Raw genomic sequence first — 21,216 nt, 5'->3', positions numbered from 1 at the left:
GAGAGTGAATGATCTATTGGGAGACACGAGCCCCTGTGTCCAGGGCCCAATGCCTCTGCCTCCCAGACGTTCTCAGGGATCACCTGCTTCCCTCAGTAGGAAGGGGAGGGTTTTCATACCTAATTTCAGTTCATGAACACACTGAGCTACGAGTGGCCTTCCTGCCTGCCGTTGTTCCATCCTTCAGCCTGTTCTGCCCACTGCTGCCAGGCAGAACTTCCTAAAAGATGGCTTTCATCCTGCCCCTTCCCTGCTCAAGAGCCTGCTGGGGCTCCCCATGACTTCCACATCTGGACTGCACTCTTCCTGGGCATTCAAAGCCAGTGTAATTTGGCTTCACCTTCTCAGCCAGGTGGACTTCCATAGCTAGTCCGCTGAACCCCCAGTTCTGCATAGGCAGCTTCACTCCCTGGTCTTCAAACAACCCGTGTTAATTCCTATCTCTGGGTCGAAAGAGCTCAGATTCTTCCCTCTGCAACCAAGACCCTCATCACCCCCTTTAGTTTTGTGACAGTTTACTCATCCTGTTGGATCTGGCCTATGGTGTTATCCCTGACCACTTGAGTGGCACTGATCTTTCCTTCCCAAGCTCCCTTCATGGCAGGCACTGGGAGCAAATTCAGCTCATTTTCTGGTTTGGTAGTTCTCAGGCTTACTCAGGTGGTGGAGCACTTGGAAACCTGGTGTTCTTTGGGGATACCATGGTCTATCGATATATTATATTCCAAAGTACACACTGGGTACCATTTTCCTTGCTGAAGATTGCTTTGTCTGTAATCATTATTAACTCCTGACCCTGAACTGAAAAACAAATAAGCCGTCAAAGTAAGTGGGATTGGCCATTTTCTTACTGATCTGTTCATATTAATTTGTCCTTGCTCATTTGTTTTGCTGATCCAGCAGGTTACCAGGAGTAGATATTGATGGTTTCAGAAAATATAACGGGAGGAAAAAAGCCCTTAACTTTGGGAACATTCTATTTGTCATTTTTTTTTTTTTTAAAAGATGACCGGTAAGGGGATCTTAACCCTTGACTTGGTGTTGTCAGCACCACGCTCAGCCAGTGAGCGAACCGGCCATCCCTATGTGGGATCCGAACCCGGGGCCTTGGTGCTACCAGCACCGCACTCTACCGAGTGAGCCACGGGCCGGCCCGGGAACATTCTATTTGTTAACTTATTTTTCTCCACTAAATCAGGCAAACACTGTCATTTTCTTCTCTACCAGTGAAAACGCCTTTGTCCATCTTCCTCTTTGGCAGCATGATCAGACTGTGAACCCCATGAGGGCAGGGGCTTTGGCTGCTGTCTTATTTATTACTATAGTCCAGCATTCAGCCCAGGGCCTGGCACATGGCAGGTATTCACAATTTTACTGAATAAATAAGAGAATGAGTAACTGAACGAATGAGTTGGAGAATCATTGCTCTTGGGATTTTAGGTTTGTTAGTCCTGTTTCCCCAGAAACCAGGGCTCCTACTTCTAGAATAAATCCTGGAGCTTACAGTTATATGTTTAGTATACATGTTTGTTGAATGATGGATGGATGGGCGGATGGATGTCACCCACGACATTTGGCACCTGGTGGTGGTGGTGAGGGCCATGCAAGAGTGGCTTAGTATTTACTCGATAACAACATCAGAGGCTGATATAGACAAAGGAAGGCCAGACCTGAGCTTACCGAAGCTGTTCAGGGGTTGATCACTGTCAGGATCCTGAAATTGAAGGAAAAACAGTGAGTGAGTTGAGCTAGGGAACTGCTAGCGGCCTGGAGGAGGTTCTTGGTTCTTGTCTGCATTTCCTCCTCCCTGCTAAATCTGAATTGGGGGGTCTCTGTGATATCCAAATAATTGGTTCAATATGAAAAATTCAGTCATGCACCTATTTGACCTGGTTCAGCTAGTTTACTGATTATAACCAGTTAGCAATTGTAGAAACAACTGGTTGCTGGGCTGTTGTATGTATTGCTGAATTGCTTGAGATGATTCTGCTCTACTGTTTGTATTCATCAATCATCTATTATAGATTTTTTATTTCTGTAAAAACCTGAACAGTTCACAAGAGGGGACACCCAAGTGGCTGATAAGTACTAAAAGATGATCAATATCATTACTTATCATGCAAATGCAAATTCAAACCACAATGAAATACCTCTACATAGACACCAGAATGGCTAAAATTAAAAAGGCTGACAATATTAAGTGTTGATGAGGATGTGGAGCAACTGGAACTCTCATATACTGTTGGTGAGGGTGTAAATTTGTACAAATACTTTAGGAAATGGTTCAGCTGAATCTACTAATGTTAAACATATGGCTATTCTATAATCTATAACACAGTAATTCTGTTGCAGGATATAGCCAAGAGAAATGAGTGCATATGTTTAGCAAAAAACCTGTACCTGAATGATTGTAATAGCTTCATTCATAATAGCTAAGCATTGGAAAAACCCAAGTCTGTCACTGGTAGAGTACATAAATAAATTGTGGTATATTTATAGAATGGAATATAATTCAGCAATAGACAAGAATAAACTAGTGCTAAATGCAATGACAGATGAATCTCACAGACATAATGATAAAGAGACCAGACACAAAAAAGCATACTCTGTCTGAAGTATACTCTTCCATTTATATGAAGTTTAAAAGGTAAAGTTTAATCTATAGTGATAGAAGTCAGAATAGTGGTTACTACTGGGGAGGTAGGGTGGTTACTGGAAGGAGCACAATGGAGCCTTCTGGAATGTTGGAAAACTTCTAGATCTTGTTTTGGGTGTTGGTTACATTGGTGTTTATATGTGTAAAAATTAATGAGTGGTATTCTTTAGATTGGGGTGCTTTGCTGAATGTGTGTTATACCTAAGAAAACAAACAAAAACAAAATCAAAAACTGCCAGAACTTTATGGTATATCTGAGAGTGTGGTCTTAGGTCACCATTGACACATGTACACAAACACACACAAAGGCCTGTCTTCCACTTGCTCACACCACTTCACATGTACACTCAGCACACACACAGCCACACAGAGGTGCACGTAGGAGCCACTCACACAAAGGCTCACATACAAAGTACGTGCAGCCCCCTTCCTGCCAGGAAAAGTTTCATGCCCTCTGAACCTTCCCTCACTCTCTTTGGCCTCCCAGGAACCTTTCTTCTCTTTCTTCCCTTTCCCAGTCTGGCATGGGATCTGGAATCCCTAGGCTGGGTGAGCAGCAGCTCTTCCTGTGGTCTAGGTGCCTACCCAGGGACTCGCCTGCCCCGTTGTGCTGAGGACACGACTGGCCTGGTGGTGGATGGAGGAGCCACATGACCCTGTGCATTTCTGGCTAGAAATTTTTCCAATCCCACTGGGAGTAAGAGACCCCTTCCAACACCTGGGCGGGTATCCCAGATTAAATATAGGGAGTCCCTGGGTGTTGCCTGCGCCCATGGCTAAGCACAGCATGGACACAGCAATTGGGAAGAGATGCTCCTTCCTTTCCTTCCAATGCTAGTCTGTAGTCTGTTGGAGGACACGCCCAGCCTTGCCCTTTGGTGACACTAGGCCATGGGTAGTGTAGCAGCCAGCCAGCCTCTGGAGTCATCAGGGGCTGAGTTGGAATACAGGCTCTGCCCCCTGGTAATTGTGTGTCTTTGGGCAAGATTTGAGCTTCAGGTTAACCCTGTGTGAAGTAGTAACACCTACTTCAAAGGGCTACTTGAGGATTAAATGAGCCATGTGGTAGAAAGTGCCAGGCTCACACATGGGGCTCCCTTTCCTCTTCCCTCCCACCCTGTGTGCTCCCACAGCATTTGGTGCAGGCCTTCTGTAGTCAAGCATCTCTGTTTCTTTTTTTTTTTTTTGTCTTTTTTCATGTCCGGCAACGGGATCGCAACCCTCAGTGTCGCACCCGCACCTCGCTCAGCCAGTGAGCGGGAACCGGTCTGTATGTGGGATCCGAACCCTCGGCGGGAGCGCCTCTGCGCTCCCAAGCGGCGCACTGTAGCAGTGCGCCACCGGGCCGGCCCAAGCATCTCTGTTTCTTTCCTTTTTGTTTTGGTTGATTTTCTTCTTTTTTAATTTAAATTTTTATTTTATCTATTTATTTTCTTTTATTTTTTGGTGGCTGGCCCATGCAGGAATCCAAACCCTTGCCCTTGGTGTTTTATTTGACAAATAATAATAGTATTGGTCCCTCTTCTTTATTGCCCTTGTACACTTTGTGGTTAGCATTAGGCTTGTACCCAGTAAAGACTCAGTAAATGACTGTGGGCTGAACTGAGCTCTGGGATCTGCACTGCAGCTCTTTCCCAACCATCTCCCTACCATCGCCAGGGTTGGCTGGAGGGGACTATCCCCAGGACAGTCAACAATACAGAGGTGACTCTGTATTGTTGTGGCTATAGAGTCAGTAATAATAATACCAATAGTAACTCACCCACAATTGGCACAGAACAGTTTACCAAGTCCTTTCATCTGACTCAGTCAACTCAAAGGTGAAAAAGATTGATACCAATTGTCTGATAACCGAGATGGGTGCATTAAATAATTAATTACTAAACTAAGTGAATGTTGGTGGATTGTCTACCTTGTACGAGGCATTGCTCCAGGAACTGTGGATTCAAAGATAAGTAAGAATTATGTAATTACAGCAGGTTGGGAGAAGTGCCCAGACCAGACAGCCAAAGGCCTGCCCTCGGGAAGCTTGTGTCCTGGCAAGGGAGGGGATAAAGGGGGGGGGGGGGACAGGACATACACAGATAAGCCAGAGAAGGCCGGGATGGTAGGTGCTGTGCAGAGAGCAAAGTGGTGAGAGGAGGCAGTGCCTGGCTGGAGACTTAGAGCAGGACGTCTAGGGAGAGGTCAGGGTGGTTGGGGAGGCTCCTTGGTGAAGGTGACACTGAGCTGGGACTTGAATGACTAGAAGGAGCTAAGCAGGCAGGAACAAGCTTGGAGGTTGGAGGAACTGAATAGAGATCGGCCTGCCTGGCTGGAGGGAGGTGAGGACATGACAGAGGAGGCTGGTGGCAGGATTGCGTGTGTGTTTGGAAGATAAAGGCAACAGGCCTCACCCGCGGACTGGATGCCCTTGGGATTTAGTTAAGCAGGGAAGGGTGTTTGCTGAGGTGTAGTAGGCTAGAGGGGGGCTGGCTGGAGGGATGCTAAGAGCATCCATGTGGTGGGCCCTTCCCTGGCCAGTTCATTCCTTTCACTGAGTCCACCTGTGCACACAGGCCTGCATTAGTTGAGGTTGGTAGGGCAAGTCTCTTTTGTTAATTATTAATTCAACAAATACTGACTGTACACCTTACATGGGCCCGGAATTGTGCTAGAAGCCGAGGCACAGAGGGAACAAAGGAGGCTTACAGTCTGCCTTCTGGGGCCATGGCTTCCTCCTCCCTGAACTGACGTGACCCAAGTACCCAACAGCAGCTAATGTTTTCAATTGCTACCCACTGAGTACTGTACAGAAAAAACTCCACACCTGTTTGAAAACAAAACAGAGAGAAAAAATAAACCAAATGAAAACTGTAAGCTAGAATTACAGGGACTGTGACCATCTTATTGATCACTGTATCTCCGATGTCTCCTACAATGCATGGTACATAGCGAGAGTTGAATAAATATTTGTTGGAGGAAAGAGTTAATGAATATATCTCAGTTTTAGGACTCAGTTCAGGCCAGCCTTTGAGAAGCTGACTGTGGGCTGGCTGGTTAGCTCAGTTGGTTAGAGCACAGCCTTGTAACACGAAGGTCATGGGTTCAGATCCCTGTACCGGCCAGCTGCCAAAAAAAGAGAAAGACACTGTGACTGTGGTCTATGCACACAGGGAATATTACACTGTGGTCATGAACTACAGGGACACAAAATAACATGGATGGCATTAGCAATTTAATACTAAGGGGAAAAGTAAGTCTCAAAAGATTACATAGAATCTTTTTTCATAAAGAAGCCAGGGAAGAATGACCATGGGATTTGGGATGATGCTTACCTTGGAAGGTAAGTATAGTTCCTGGCCTATCAAAGATGTACAGTTGATATTTACTGAGTTAATAAACTAAAGAGACTTGCTCACCTCCCTCAGCAGGGGGATGGATGTGTGTAGGAGGGAGGGGGATCTCATGGTTAGATGCAATTATTAAGTTCTAGCTTTTGGGGGGGGGGTTATGGAGGCTTACTGTATTTTTAAAACCAACTAACTAGCTAAGGAGTTATGAATGGGCCCTGCTGGACCACCAGGGAAAAATGTCACGAGTCAAAGATTCATCCAGTGCCATGCACCCAAGGTTCAGAGAGAAAGTGAGAGTGCCGTCTCCTGGCTGTGCTGAGTGTCCTCACAAGGCTCTACCTTGACTCTTGTGCTGCCTGAGTGCCTCCATTTAGTGGCTCATTCTCTGGCTTTCTTGAAGCTCTTTGAAGATGATGGGTTGATGAACTTCTGGGAAGGGGAGCTCTGGAGGTCACTGGTATGGGGCTAATGAGCAGGGAAGTGGGTGCATTTCCTGTGAGTGGTGATTAGGGACCAGCCATGTCAGTGACATTCCCAAGCAGGATAGAAACAGGGATTTATGGCCTGCTGCATCAATCCTGAGCTGAGGAAAGAGGAGAATGGGGCTGAGAGAGGTGGGTACAGGTAAGATTCAGGGAATCCGGTCAGCCTCATCCCTATGGTGGGGCCCTGCCATGATCCGGGGATGTGAAGCTGAAAGCCCCTCTAGAGACCACCCCAGCAGTTCCCTCATTTTCACATGAGGAAACTGAGGCCAGACAGGGGGAACATCTTGCCCTGGAGTTGACAGAGTGAAGGAGGACGCTGAGAGGCCACCAAAGAACAAGTGCGCTTCCTTCAGCTTTGCTGGAGTTGTCTTCATTTATCCCCAGCTTGAACTCGCCCCTGGCCATCACTGCTGCAGTCTGGGCCCAGCCCAGCCAAGCAAAGGCTTCGCTTTCCGTTTTTGTTTGGGCCGCTGGCTGGGCTGGGCCTGTCTGCTCTGTTGATTCAGTCTGCTGCAGAGCCCTGACTCATGGGTCCAGCCCAGCTGGTGTCTGACCCGGGGCTCATCCGGGAATAAAGCTCCTGCTGTGTAGAGTGCAGAGGAAGGGCAGGAATGCCCAGGCCCCCAGGGCCCAGGAGGGCCCAAGCCAGAGGAGGTGGGGGGTGAGGTGGGGAAGTAGAAGTGGGTGGATTTTTGATGGCTGGAAAACACCTGCCATTGCCTGATTAGCTCAGAAAATCTTCTCCCTCTGCTTCTCAGTTGGTCACTGGCAGCAGAAAGATGTTAATTCAAGACCCAAATGTGGAGGCAGAACAATTGACTACTGCAGTTGGGTATTGTTATACAATTACAGTATTCCCTTTCTTAAGTGCTATCCTATTTAATCCTCCAAACGACCTTGAGAAGTTATTTCCATTTTAGAGAAGAGGAAACCAAGGTTCAAATACATTAAGTAGTTGCTATGGCTTCAGAGCAAGTAATAGATCCAGCTCCTGGGGCCAGGCTTCTGGATTCAATGGACTGTCGTTTTCGTTTCCCCGCAGTTTCAGAAACCCATCTGGGTAAATGTCATTAGCAGGTGCTGGGTCCTTTTTAATCTCTACTCCCCTGCAATGTAGTCTTGTTGCATATAATTTGCATGCAATCAACATGCAGAGATTGCCTGGCATCTCCCCAGCCCTTCCTGGTCTGAAGGCAGACAGCTTCTGCTCAGTTCCTGGCTCTGCTCCGTCATCCATGAATAGGGGTAAGAGACCTCCCTCGCAGAGCTTATTGGGAAAAGGGCCTGGTGCAGGGTTCGGCACAGAGGAGGGGCTTTGTTCATATTAGCAGCCCTCCTCCTTCTCTTCCATTAGGCTTGCCCCTTTCTCACCTGCTTCTCCTTCCTTCTTTCCCGCCTCCCCTCCCCCCACTACGCTCTTAGTTCCCAGAGCCCTAGTTGGGCTCAGTTCAGCTCCGAATGGCAAATGGACTTCTCAGGGTCCCGTTTCCCCTCCAGCTCAGAGATGACAAAACCAGGCACCAGGCAGCTCTTGTTTTTAAATGGGGTGAGGATTAAGTGTGCTGCAGAGAAGCCACAAAGAACCGGCTTGGGGAGTAGGAGTTCTCATCTTGACTTCTGACTTGCCATGTGGCCTTAGCCACGCTCCTCAGCCTCTCCGAGCCTCCAGGTCCCTTCAGGTAATTGGGAGCTCTCTTTCAGAGAAGATGAAGCAGATAGAAGGGTTAATAACCTCACAGGGAAATGGGCAAGTGCCCCACTAGGCTAATAATGGGGTGAAGAAGAGGCAGCTGGCCAGCTCCTTTGTCTGCTTTGCTTGCCAAGCAGCCACCCCTGGGGACTTATTTCTCTCTCCTTCTCTGCAATGCTGACTCTGCATTGCCCTGCTTTGGAAAGAAGTCAGTAGGGCCAGATCTGGAATGATCAAGGTGCGGATGAAGAGAGGAAAGTAGGGGCACATAAAAGGGGAGTTTCTGGCCCTGCACCAGTCGGTGCAGCTTCAAGCTCCCATGGGGGCCAAGGCCCTGGTTTCCCAGTCTTGTAGGGAAACTAGAGTTAGAGATGCTGCTGTTGCTAGGTGATGGGATAAACAGGTCCTCTGAGGCTCTGGCAGGTGGCAGCTAGGTTTCTAAGGCCGGTGACAAGTGGGAAAGGGGGACCCAAGGGAGGAGGCGGGGAAAGTTCTCTGGGTGAGCCAAGAGACCTGGAGGCTGCTCACAGTTAGCTAGAAGAGTGGGGTTCAGCCACAGATGGCTCGGATGTTCAGGGGCTCCTCTGGGAGGCCTCACACTGCCCTCTGACTCCTGAACCTGTACTTCACCCCCACCAGCTGCAAGCAATTGTATCCTCTCAACCTGCAGCTGGGACAGGCAGTTTGATGTCTTTGCTAGGCTGGAAACAGGACCCTCTCCCTTGGGTGCCTCAGCCATGACAGGTAAGGTGAGGAGGGGGGACACGGAGGGTGAGACAATCACAGGGCAGGGGAGGAGGGTGTCAGTTTCCCAAGATGAGCCTGGCTGGGATGCAGCAGCTGAGAGTGCATGGAAGGTTCTCAGAGACGACTAATCACCCTGGCTTCCAAGGATCCTATGACCTAATACCCTGTCTCCAGGCAGGTCCACCCCCAATTCAGGCCATGCACAGGTGGGTATTCAAGGTGTCACATGAAGGAGATTCATGAAGCATTCTCACTACCTCTGACTTGTGGTTAGGTGTCCTTTACAGCAGCATGTTTTCCTTTAGGGCTAACCTCAGCCTTGGCTGCTACATTAGAAACCGTTTCACCTTGTTCTAAGCCACATAGGTGCTGACCTGTTGGCAATTTGAGCTGAGAACCTTTGCCCCCATCCCAGCATATAATGGCTCTAGGGCAGAGCCTGGTGCAGACAGGAGGTGTCAGATGGTCTGCCATTATCCTGCTGCCAGCCTGCTGTTCAGCTCTGTCACTTAAGAATCAGCCTTTGTGTTCCCACAGAGCTCTTTGTGTTTGGGCATAGGGGCTGGGGAGAGGGCAAAGATGTAACTATCCCTGTTTCACAAATGGAGAAACTGAGGCACAGTGGTTATGCTCTCTCTCCCCAGGTCACATGGCAAGACAATGTGAAGGGCAGGAGTGAGGTATTAGTACATGCCTGGCTCCCTGTTGGAGGGCCCTTATTTCCAGGTGACAGTGCTGTTGAGTGTGGTTCTCACAAATCCAAGAGGCTTCTCTTGGTCTCAGGAGAAGAAGTCCATTCTCTCCTGCCTTTCTGAGTTCTCAATAATTCTATTTGTTCAGCTTTCTTTCTGCCCCCGGTAGGTCCATCTGAGTCCACCTTCCCTTGCCAGCAGGGTGTGATGGGAAGGAAGGTGACTCCACCTTTGCACACCTGAGGGCAATGCCTGGACAATGGCTGAAGGGGACTCAGAGAGCCAGCAGGGGTCAGGCCAGCAGTTCAGACTTCCAGACTGACAAGGGACCCTTAGGGGTTTGCCATTGGGAGGGGCTGATGGGTCTTAAAGCTTAGAGGGGTTACATAAACATTGCAATTTTCCTGAACTAAGAGGCTGTCATTCACGATGCAATCTGATGTTTATAAAATAATTCCACAGAGTTTATAATGTCTTTGAAAAATTGTGCTCCCTTGTGCTTGTCCTGAACTGTCCTTTAGGCTTTAAGGGGAAGGGAAAAGATGGGGAGGGAAGAAGAACTTTGCTGTTACAAGGTCTGACTCTATTTTCCTGCAGAGCCACCTTGGGCAAATCAATTAACATTTCCTGTCCAGTTTCCTCCCTTGGAATGCCAGTATGGTAACACTGACTTCCCGAGGTAATAGTGAGAAAGGTTCTGTAAGGCACTTCTCCTGCTAGGTGCCATGCTCCTCTTCAAGCCCACCCGAACCCCGTCTGCTGCTCTCATGATTTTATAGGCTGTTCATGGTCCTTTTCGGTTGGTCTTTGCAGTTTGAGGGGTCTCAGCCGCCTTGATCAGAAGGGGTTTGTCCCCTGTTCCTGCTCCTCCTAAGCAGGCACACTGGCTGAATTCACTCTGCTCCTTGCCAGTCATGTGGTCCTGGACAAGTTAATGAATTTTCCTGAGTTTTAATTTTTCTCATCTCTAAAATGGGAAGAATATGATCTACTTCAAGGATTGTTGGTGAAGATTATGTGAGATGAGGCATGTGGTGTGCCTGGCACGGTGCTTGAAATACAGAGGAGTTTCGTAAGTGAAAATTAGTCCCCTCCACTCCAGTTACCCTGGAGGCTTGGGGAGAAGATCTCCACACAGTGTTCAAGGAGGGTCTGCATAAGGGCAGGATTGAGCATCCTCATTTGTTCTGGATGCTCTGATGATAACCAGCCTTGGGTGGGCCAGTCTGGCTGCTGCAGCCAATCTCCTGGCAAAGGTCTTAGTGACTCCTAGATCTCTTTCCTGTGAACTCTGAACTCATGGTCCTATAAATAGTGCTTCAGTGGTGTGACTTCTCTGCATCTATTACTTTGCGATTACATAAGCTTAGTTCCTTTACCACTTTCCTGCCCACTCATAACTCTGTGCTTTGTGAAATTTTCCCTTGCTGGGCGGTCATTTGCTATAAGAGACAGTGTCTCACAGTGAACAGAGCAGAGGCCTTGGAATCCTGCGGCCTGGGTCTGAATCTGCTGCTCACCACCTTGAGGCCTTAGGCAAGGTATTTAAACTACTGAGAGCCTCAATTTTGTGTGCGCGTGTGTGTGTCGTGTGTGTCTGTATCTGTGTCTGTGTGTGATAAAGAGATTTAGTAAGTCTTCCTCCTAATGAGCCCCAAATATACATAGCATATGGCACATTGCCTGGTGCATAGTAAGAATGCAATAACTGTTCCCTGTAATAATAATAATAACAGCAATAATAATACTGTATTCATTTAGTGAGGCACTGTTCTGGGGGCTGGAGATACAGCAGTGAACAAGAGGCCAAGTTCTTATACCCATGGAGCATATATTCTATTATTTTTATTAATAATTAATAACAATATTGGAATAGAAACTGGCAAGTGCTTCCCATAGCAGATACTCAAAAATTTTTCATTATTAATGAGAAAGAGCTTCGCAGAGGGCCTGACATGCATGTGATAGGAGCTGAACAAATGGCAGCTATTTTTATGATTTCATAGGTCAAGGCGCCTGACTTCAGGGGGGGAGTATACGGACTAAGTGTATCTGAGGAAAGTGATCAGGACAGTTAGGGGACCAGAAGTGATGTCATGTGACCTGCATGAACTCTCTCTGAAGAGAGGGCAGAGGATGCAGGCCAGAGAAGGAAAGACCCATGGAAGCATAAGGTGATCCTTTAAAATGCGTATGCCCTGGGCCGGGGGCCGGCCCTTTGGAGCAAGAGGCAAAGGACGATGGGGGAAATTACAGAAAGCCCTTTCTTTAGGGTAAAGGCAGATTGTTTTAAGCAATTAGAGCTTCCTAGAAATGGAAGGTGTGTGTGTAGCAGCTGGATTGGGAAGGAGGTTTCTGCAGCCAGATAAGGGCTCTGTGCATACCTGGGGAATTCGGTGGCGCCCCCAGCTCCTGCTAGGGGAGGGAGGCGGGGTCGGAGAGGGTGGGGGCCACAGTCCTTTCAAACACCACAGTTCTGTTTTTTTCTGTTTTCCATATGAGGGTTCTACATTAGATTGCGGTGGGGCGAAGGTCTCTGAGGCCAAAACACATCTGGGGAAACCACTCACTCAGAAGACCTCTAAGTTTCTTTCCTTAGGGCCTGTGATTCTGAAGAACTTTCTGTTAGTCTGAAAACTCTTGTCTCCTCCCACAGATACAATTAGTCCTAGGCCTGGTTCACTTACAATTTTCTCTCTTTAAATCAATTTTCTATCCTTAATGGTCTCATGGTGACTTGGGTTTTTTTTTTCCTGAGCAGCACTGGGTATGAAACTTTATCTTGGTCTTCTTGAAAGTCTAAGTTAATGACGCCCACTGGTTTCCCCTTGTTCACGTGTTTCTCTCTAGTGACCTTTAGTAGATTAGCGAGGGAAGGAGTCTCACTGCTGAAACAGTGTCTTTCCTCCACCCTGTCGTGCCAGCTGACGCAGTCTTCACTCAATGCATACTTTATTATAGAATCATCCGCTTCTGCATAGGGAAGTGGGGCTCCCTGGTTCTGCGGTTTCTAGGGCAACTCCAGGTGCTGGTCTTATGGGTCCACATCTTGGGGGAGAAGGAGGGAACTTCAGAGCTTAGAGTCCCAGCTCTGACTATTCTTGGCTGAGTGACCCTTTTCAAGTCATTAACCTCTTTGAGCCTTGATTTCCTCCTCTGCAGGATGAGGACTCCAAAGTCTCAGAGAGTTGGTGTTAGACTCAAAGGTAGATTCTGGATGTGAAAGTGCTTCTCCAGCCACAAAATGCTACACTTGTTGCGTTAGGTTAAAGAGGACACGCTGCTGTTGTCATTGTCATTCCTTTTAAGACCAGAACTGACTCGTCCTTGTCAGGATAGATCCTTCTGGCAGCCTGGCCCCTCCTCTCTGTGGATTGAAGATGTGATCATGAGTGATGTCCCCAGTGCCAGGGTAGGATGAAGGTGAGGTAGCTAATCTCAGCTAAAGATGCCCCCTTCTTGTTGACATTACAGGTGAATGAGTGCCCCGCTCTGCCTGCGGTCAGGGAAGCAGTTTAGCCTGTCCTGCTCCATCTATGGAGTACATGGAACTGAGGGTCTGGATTTTGCATATTCTCTGAATCTTCCACAGTTTCTTGCAGTGCCTAGCACATATTAGATGCTCAGGGAATAAATGCTAAACGAATGAATGAACAAATTCATGCATATTACAGAGGAAGAAATTGAGATCGTAGGAAATGCCTAAAGCCTTGGTCAGCTCAACCACTCCAGCCCGCAAAGCCTAGCCAGCCCATGCAGGATCCTTGGTGACAGAAGATACTGCTGCCACCCCTGGAAAGGGGCCATCTCAATCTCTCATCCTCTTCCTGAAGTATTCCTCTCAGTTGCTATCCATGAGAATTTTCAGTTGCATGTGGATTATGCTAGGAAGCTAGAAGCTGCTCTGGGAGCAAGGAATAGGGGAGGAGTGTTGTGGTTTTGAGTCTGATTTCCAAATTTCTCTGTTGCAATCATGATAGTCCGAGTGGCAGGCTGGGAGGTGAATTTAAACACGTCGCAGGGGGATTGCTTCATTGGCTTGGCTCCGACTCTTCCTCTTCCCTAGCACTGGGTTTCCAGGCAGGCTCAGGCCTGTCCCTCCCTCACACCCAGCCCTGTCTGTGATGAAAACATCTTGGTAACACCTCTGATAGAATCTGGCATGTTTTCCGACTGAACTTGGTGACCCTTGTTTTCAGCGTCAGATAAATCAGAAGCTGGTTATAGGGGATTTGGTCTTCAATCATTTACCTACTATTTATTTATTCATTCATTCGCAAACACTTACCAAGTGCCTGTTCCATGCCAAGCCATGTGCTAGATTTAGGGCTAAAAGATGGAAAAGACATAGCTTCTGTCCTGAAGAATTGCCACAGTCTGGTGGCAACAGGTTTATAAAAAATGTCACAGATGAACACATTTCAGATTTGGGGGAGTTCACTGTCTTGGGGAATCATTGCTTGGGAACTTGAAGTGCTTTATTGAGGCTAATATTTTCATCTGAGCAAGAAGGAAGGCTGAGGGCAGAAGAAGCACCTAGGAAATCTGAGGCCTGGAGAGCATTTGTCTCCTGCTGTCCTGGGTTGGTTCTTGGGCTTTAGGAAGCTTGTCCTGAGTTCCTGAGCCCTGATCTCTCTCCTTACTCCCGATGCCCCTGGACTGGTCTTTCCTCATTTCCCACATCCAGCTCCTCAGATCTCTTAGGCTCTGTCACGGGGATAGGCTAGGGGTGAAAGGTATTTGCTGCAGGTGATTGCTGGGATCTCAGTGGCGCTGAAGGAAGGTTGAGCAGAGGAGCAGGGCCTGGGGGCCTGCGGGAGGCCTGGCTCCTCAACCCCTACTCCAAGTCAGCAGCCAGGCACAGAACTGCACCCCGAGGCCTGGAGGGAAGAGCCCAGGAAACGGAAGAGGGCCTGGGGGATTCTGCTGCTGCCTTCACAAGGGCTGTTTCCTCGGTCCGGAATGCCCTGCTCTCCCACTCAGTTCAGCCTCCGCCTTCTCTGCCTCCCAGCGAGGCCATGCCTGGCACAGATCTCTCAGCTCCCTGGGTATTGCACCGCAGCCAGCATCTCAGTTGTTAGTTAAATATGAGTATGTGTGATTATTTGATAACTGTCTACCCTTCCCCATCCTCCATCCTACTAGACTCTGAGCTCCACAAGAGCTGGATCCATGTTTGATTTCTCTCACCAGCGAGCAAGTCTCTAGTGCTGGCACGGGCAAGGCATGCTGCCCTTTGTGGAGAGAATGCACAGAGCTAGACGCCTGCTGCCCTGCCTGGTGGGGAAGGTGGCCCATGCCAAGTTCTGCAGGTGGCTCAGCCCAGCCCCACTGAGCTCCTGGGCATGGTAGGGACCTGAACCTGAGCTTGGCAGGGGGCCTGCATGACCACCCCATGGGGGCCACACCTCAGCTTGTCCCCTCTCCTAACCCTGTGCCCTTGGCTTCAGCCACAGCACACGACCCACTTGTCCCCACGCTGCCACTCATTTTTTGCTGTTCAATGCAGTTCCCTCTGTCTGGGATACCCTTCCTGCCTTCTCTGCTGGAGAGAGCTGGCTCATCCTTCAAGGTCCAACGCAAATACTTACTCTCCTGGGACAACTTCCCGACTACCCTATAGAGAATCTAATGCCTCCTCGGCTCCAGGGTAACTTGTAGTCACCTCTGGTGCTACACTTGTCACACTCTTCTTGAACACCTCCAGGGTGAGGCATTACTCACTGCCCCAATTTCCCCATTTAGTGGCTGGCCAATGGCAGGGGTGGATTAAATGGTGGCTGGCTGGATAGAGTTTCTTTGGGGTTGCAGAGACATCAGGTCCCCTATCCCAGGGAGGGAGGGACCCAGGTGGGCAGACAGAGAGAGTTGCCCTTCTTTGCCTATTTTGACCCCTAGGACTTTCCACTGCCCAAGTCTCAGTTTGTCACCTCAGAGCCCAGGATGGCATAACCAGGGCTGAGGGCCCCTGGACTCTGTGCCCATCTGAGGTGGACCCTGGACATGCTCCCAGAGCCCTGCTGCCAGCAGGCTGGCCTGCTGACTTGCCATGTTCCTGAGCCCCAGCCCAGCCCACCCAGACACTGTGGATCTGTCCCAGGCTGGCAAGGAGAGGAGCACCAGCAAGCTCCAGAGCAGCTAGAAGGGTCGGGATGAGCCTCAGGGGTCAACGCCCTGCCTGGCGGCTCATGCTGTGTTTGGGGCTTCCTGGTCAGTAATGACTCACGGCCAGGATGACCAGCTCCAGCCCTCACTGGGCATACCCAGTTGAATAGATTCCAGGGAGAACCATTGTTAAGAATCGGCACCATGAGGGACTCCAAGTCTTTGTCCCAGGGAGGGGCCTGTGGGTATGGGAGGAGGCAGGGAGGGGAAGGGAAAGGCAGGGCCGAGCATTGTCTCCCAGGCCTGGGAGCTACCGTTGTCCTGACCTCATTAGAGGGAAATAACAGGGTTATTAGGCACAGGTGGTTTAATGGCTAGCTCAGGGGCCAGGAGCTCCTTCGATCCTACTCCAGAGACTGGCCAAGGTGCCTCCTTGCCTCTGGGGTCTCAGGCCTGACCCCTCCACCACACTGTGCCCACCTGAACTCTCTCCCTCATGCAGCAATGCCCAGCTTCTTCCCTGGGTGGCAAAGGGTCAGTGTTGAATATACCACCCAGCTGTTGCTTCCTGGAGCAGATTCCCCTTTAGGCATAAATTCTCACATTTGCACAGGGCTTCAGGGTTTACAGAGCCTATGCACATACAGGAGCCCATTCAGTCTCTCCACTAACCCTGTGTGTGTGCCTGGAGTGTGTCGTGGATCATATTATTTCCATTTTACAGAGGGAGAAAATGAGTCTCAGAAAGATTAAAGCCTCAAGGCAGCTCAACTAATAAGGGAGCTGGCCTCTTAGACTTTTGATTCTATAGTTAGTACTCTTGTAATCTGCCTTGGAAACTGCTCCCCCAAGAGGCACCCCAGGTCTCCCCAGTGCCCCCCAGAAGCAGCTCCTAGCCAGGCAGGCTGCCACCACTTTTGTCCTCTTCTGGGATCCCCAAAGGATGGGCTTTTCTGCATACGAGCTGAGCTTCTGGAGTGCCTCCTTGGAAGGGGAAGTGGAAAGCTGGCATTTTGATCCTGGCTCAATTCCAGCCCCAAACAGGCAAGCCCCTTCTCCTTTCTGACCCTCAGCTACCCTGGTACTGGCTACCGCTGCTTTGGCTGGTCCAGGGATTGTTGGCAATGGGGAGAGAGAGGAAGGCAGGTGGATAGGAGATATGTAAGGTGCTGGGGTGTGGGGGTGATTCAGGTGTGACCCCTTTTTTAACCTGGAAGATGTTACAAAATTTTCAGCTGATAACCTCTCAGGCTGATTAAAGGCCCTTTATGGGGAGCCCCACCCTCCCCCAGTTTTGGGAGCAGTGGCCCCCACACTCACCATGCTGGCTCTGCAATCTTCCCTGCTGCCTGGAGCTGAGATCGGCAGCCCAAGTCAGGAGGAAGGCCTCCTGGAATGGGCCCTGACTGGCCAGAGGTTCAGAACTCCCTGGTGAACACTGGCCAGAGGAGGTCTAGGTGCAGGGCAGGCCTGGGTTCCTCACACCCAGCATCCCTGTCCTCTTAGCGAGCCGGCTGCCTTCCACCGCTGTATTCCAGGAGTGATTTGGGGACTGTGGGGCGGGTTGATTAAAACAGGCCTACAGGTGAAGTTGCCAGACTGGAATGATTATGTGTCTTGTAACCCAACACCTGTCTTAGGGGCTGGAACAACACCTGGAGTCATTCATGGGCCGTTTGGCCTCAGAACAGGTGACATACCTAAGATGTCACAAAAGCCTTGCTGCCTGAATGACTTCCACCCAACTGGGTGTTGGCTGAAGGTGATGTCAGAAGGCCCCTCCCTTTCTAGCTGCATGACTTCTCACTGTGTGGGTGCTTTTGTTCAGGCTTGTGGAAAGTTGGAGAAGTCTGGGGACTGGGATGACAGAATTTGCTGCTCAGTAGAATGGAATCGTTGCCACATATGGAGCAACAGGATTGGAAAATCCATGAAGGAGAGGGTTTCTCCCCTTAAGAAGATGAGATTAGCCCCCCTCTTCCTGGACCCCAGAAGTGAGGCTGCCCAGCCCAGGGCTGGTGTCCAGCGTACCAGCCAGCATCCCTTCCAAGTGCTTCCTGCCCCGGCCTCACAGGCTATTAAATATTTTGAAAATCACTGTTGGTGCTGTGGCTAGGACCCAGGTCTCTTCTTTCACAGTGTCACTTCTGATTCATGTCCTGCCACATTCTGACAGCTGGTGCTGTCTGGCCAGCGGAAGTGCAAGGTGAAACCTCAGAACCACAGACCATAGAGCTGGAAGGGACTCGGGTAACTGTCCATTTCCATCCCTCCATTCTGTGGGCGATGAAATTAAATTCCAGAGAGGCAAAGTCAGCTATCCAAGGTCACACAGTAAGTTAGTGTCTGATTCCAAACAAATTCAGATCTTCCCTTTCTCAACTCTGACTCTCCCAGGAGACCAGCGCAGGTTAGACATGCACATTGGCTCTTCCATTGATAACGTGTTTCTACGTGTCATCTCTTTAATTCTCACAACTCCACCATGATGAATGTTTTGTTCCTATTTGACAGTTGAGGAAACCATAGCTCATGGAGATGAAGTAGTTTTTGGTGGAGCTGGGGCTGGAACCTGGTTCTGCTACCACTGCCAGCCATGTGAACAGGCTGATGTGACACAGGTGTCTGACGGTCCCATGCACATGGTCTGGAAAGATATGGCCCATGGAAGAGCCCCATGATGTCTGAGCAGGAGGAGGAACACCAGGTGGATTTAACTGATTGTTGGCCAGATCTTGGCTGATCAATGCGGTGCAGCCTTGGGCTTGTTTCTGAGTAGCAGAGACCTGAGGCTGGCCTGGGGAGCCTCTTGAGCCAACACAGCCCCAGCCCTTCCCTACTCTAGGGTGGTGGCCTTTAGAGTTGGAAGTTTGGGGAAGAATCAAGAGCCTGGGATCTCAGAACAAGTGATTTCAGGGGACAGAGCTGTAAAGATCCCACGAGCACCTCCCTTTTAAGGAGAACTCCAGCAGCGGGGTGATGAGAGGCCCGGGGGCACCCCAGGCCAGGATTTCCACTGTCTTGGTTCATCTGCACACCAGGTTAAATATCTGGCCCACAGGTTTACATTTCCCCACCTGGTGCTCAGGTGATGAACCAGGAAAGATGTAGCTGCCTGGGCAAGAAGGCTGCTGGGTGTGGCTGGTTGGAAGGTTGTTACTCAGGCCTCCTGGCGCCCGCACCCAGTTGGGTCTGGGAGCCCGTGGAGGGGCCTGGGAAGGAGGCACGTGGGCAGGACCAGGAAGGGTCCCTATGATGCCCAGGGGGAGAAGGCTGCAAGGCCTACAGGTGGAGGTACAGCAGCCAGGAGAGAACAGAGGCCCACGTCTCCCAGATGCCAGGGCCGGAACACCCATCCTCCCAGAAGAAGCCCAAGCTTCCTCCCAGCTGTGTCCTGCCCGACTTCTTTCTTCTTTCTACCCATCTCTTTAGATTCTCCTATTTTTCCTCCCTCCTTGCCTTCCTTCACTCCCCTTTTATCTCTTCTTCTCTTTCTCCAACAATTTCCCCTTCCTCCTTCCTTTTCCTTTGCTGTTTCCAGCATGTATGTCAAGATCAGAGGCAGAGTTACCATGAAGCTCTTGAAGCTTGAGTCTCAGAGCTCCTCACTGGCACGGCCCCTTCCAAGGCTCTGGGAAAAGTCCCAGCAATATGTTCACACTGCCATATGTTTTTGTAAATTTGCAGTTTGGGGGTATACTTTTTCTTAAAGGGTCCCCTCAAAATGCCTAAGAATCAGGCCTTACAAAACCTGGATCCCCTGGGGTCAAGAGCATGAGAGCTCTAATAGCCTAGAGTCCTGTGTCCTAATCTCAATAACCACTAATTATTTGTGTGACTGTGAGTACTTTATTTAATCCTCCTGAGCTCTACCTTCCTTATCTGTAAGGTAGGAATAATAACAGTACTGACCTCATAAGGTTGTTATAAAGACTAAATGAGATAATCTCTGCAAAGTGTCTGGCACCTCATAAACGGAGCTTATCCCTTTTCATTTCACAAAATGTGTGCTAATACAGCTCATGCAAGAGCCAGCTCTTGTACTAGGCGCTGGGGATTAGGAGATAAAACACAGGGCCTGAACACACACACCTCATAGACTACTGGAGGAGACAGGACACATCTATAAATCATGATAAGTTTAAAAAGATGTTCTGGTAGAGATAAGAAGAAAACTCTGGGGGTTTCAAAGAACATTTTTTGTATTTCACTGTTGTAGTGGATTAAATTATGTCCCCTCAAAACTCATTGAAGCTTGAATTGTATCCCGCATGTTTTATGTATTAGAAACTTAGCCCCACTGTGACTGTTAAGAGGGTGGGAAATCCTATTATGGTAATTGAAAGGTGGAGCCTTGAAGAGGTGATTGGACTGTAGGACCCTGCAGTAGTGAATGGATTAAAAATGGTGATCAAGGGCGTGGTTCTGAGGGCTTTAAAAAAAGAGGAGAGTCTGTCTTTCTCTCTCTGCTCTCTCTGCTTCCACCATCTTGCAACATGAGACCCCTGGGTCACTGTCAGCATACCCCTGACCACCATTACCAGATGGACTTTGGACTTCCCAGCCTCAGAAACTGTAAGCAATAAATTTCATTTTTCTTTCTAATTACCCAGCTCCGTGTACTTTGTTATAAGCAACACAAAATGGACTAATACAACTGTCCTCTCTTCTCCATCTCTTCCTTCTTTCTTTCCTGCTGTTCCCCTGCCTTCATTTCCCCCCAGGATATTTTCACTTAGATATGTAATTTATAGGACAGTTGTTTCTCATTGTGCATTTGATCTTCCTATCAGCAGTTGCCCACCTACCCACCCATTGATATGGGCCTGCCCATCGTTCTATCCATCCATCCATCCATCCATCCATCCATCCATCCATCCATCCATCCATCCATCCATCCATCCGCCTAACAAATATTTTCTGTGGTGTCATCAGACAATGTGGTTAGATACTGTGGTTGGAGAAAATAAAATAGCCCCTGCCTTAAAGAGCTCAGTCTGCCCACGTACTGCACTTTCCCAATTAAAGCAGGTGCTCCTGAGGGCAGCAAGCCCACAGGTGTGTCCATAAATCAGCAGTGTCAACGTCACCTGGGAGCCTGTCAGAAACACAGAATTTCAGCACCGCCCCCCGCCCCAACCCTGCCCCAACTTAATCAGAAACTGCATTACAAGATTCCCAGGTGATTGGTATGCACCTTAAAATTTGAGAAATTTTGACTTAGAGCTCTTCCCACATTCAGGAGTGGGTAGAGGCTGTTATTTCTAGAGTGAGCTGAAATCAGAGATTGGAGCTTGACATAAATGAGCCTCTGGGGTTCCTTCTAGCCAGCAGAGTCTGTTTCTTCCCTCTGAACCCAAGTCACTGGGGATCAGTTTCAGTGAGACCCTCTTGTTTAAGCCTCTTCCAAGAAATTAGGTAGAGAGAGGTGCAGCGGGTGGGCATGAACTGGCAGTGGCCTGGATCACCCACGCCAAGCAGTTCTGCAAGGCAGTGTGCAGGG

At 49.2% G+C, this 21,216-nt stretch overlaps 1 protein-coding gene across 1 annotated transcript in view; it reads right to left on the bottom strand.

The window, feature by feature from the left end:
* The window catches only part of TMPRSS4 (transmembrane protease, serine 4), a 36,320-nt gene extending 19,064 nt beyond the window's left edge, over positions 1-17,256 (bottom strand). The window contains exons 1-2 of the mRNA XM_008583684.1: positions 17,034-17,256; positions 1,681-1,714 (exon numbers count right to left, since the gene is read on the bottom strand). Of these exons, the coding sequence (XP_008581906.1) occupies positions 1,681-1,714; positions 17,034-17,036 (37 nt within the window). The 5' untranslated portion in view covers positions 17,037-17,256. The remainder of the gene's footprint in view (positions 1-1,680; positions 1,715-17,033) is intronic.
* Positions 17,257-21,216: the final 3,960 nt, after the last annotated feature.

This window comes from Galeopterus variegatus, unplaced genomic scaffold, assembly GCF_000696425.1.
Source record: "Galeopterus variegatus unplaced genomic scaffold, G_variegatus-3.0.2 Scaffold2994, whole genome shotgun sequence".
Taxonomy (NCBI): domain Eukaryota; kingdom Metazoa; phylum Chordata; class Mammalia; order Dermoptera; family Cynocephalidae; genus Galeopterus; species Galeopterus variegatus.
The sequence above is the reverse complement of the archived record's forward strand: the minus strand, read 5'-3'. Positions and strand labels throughout refer to the sequence as shown.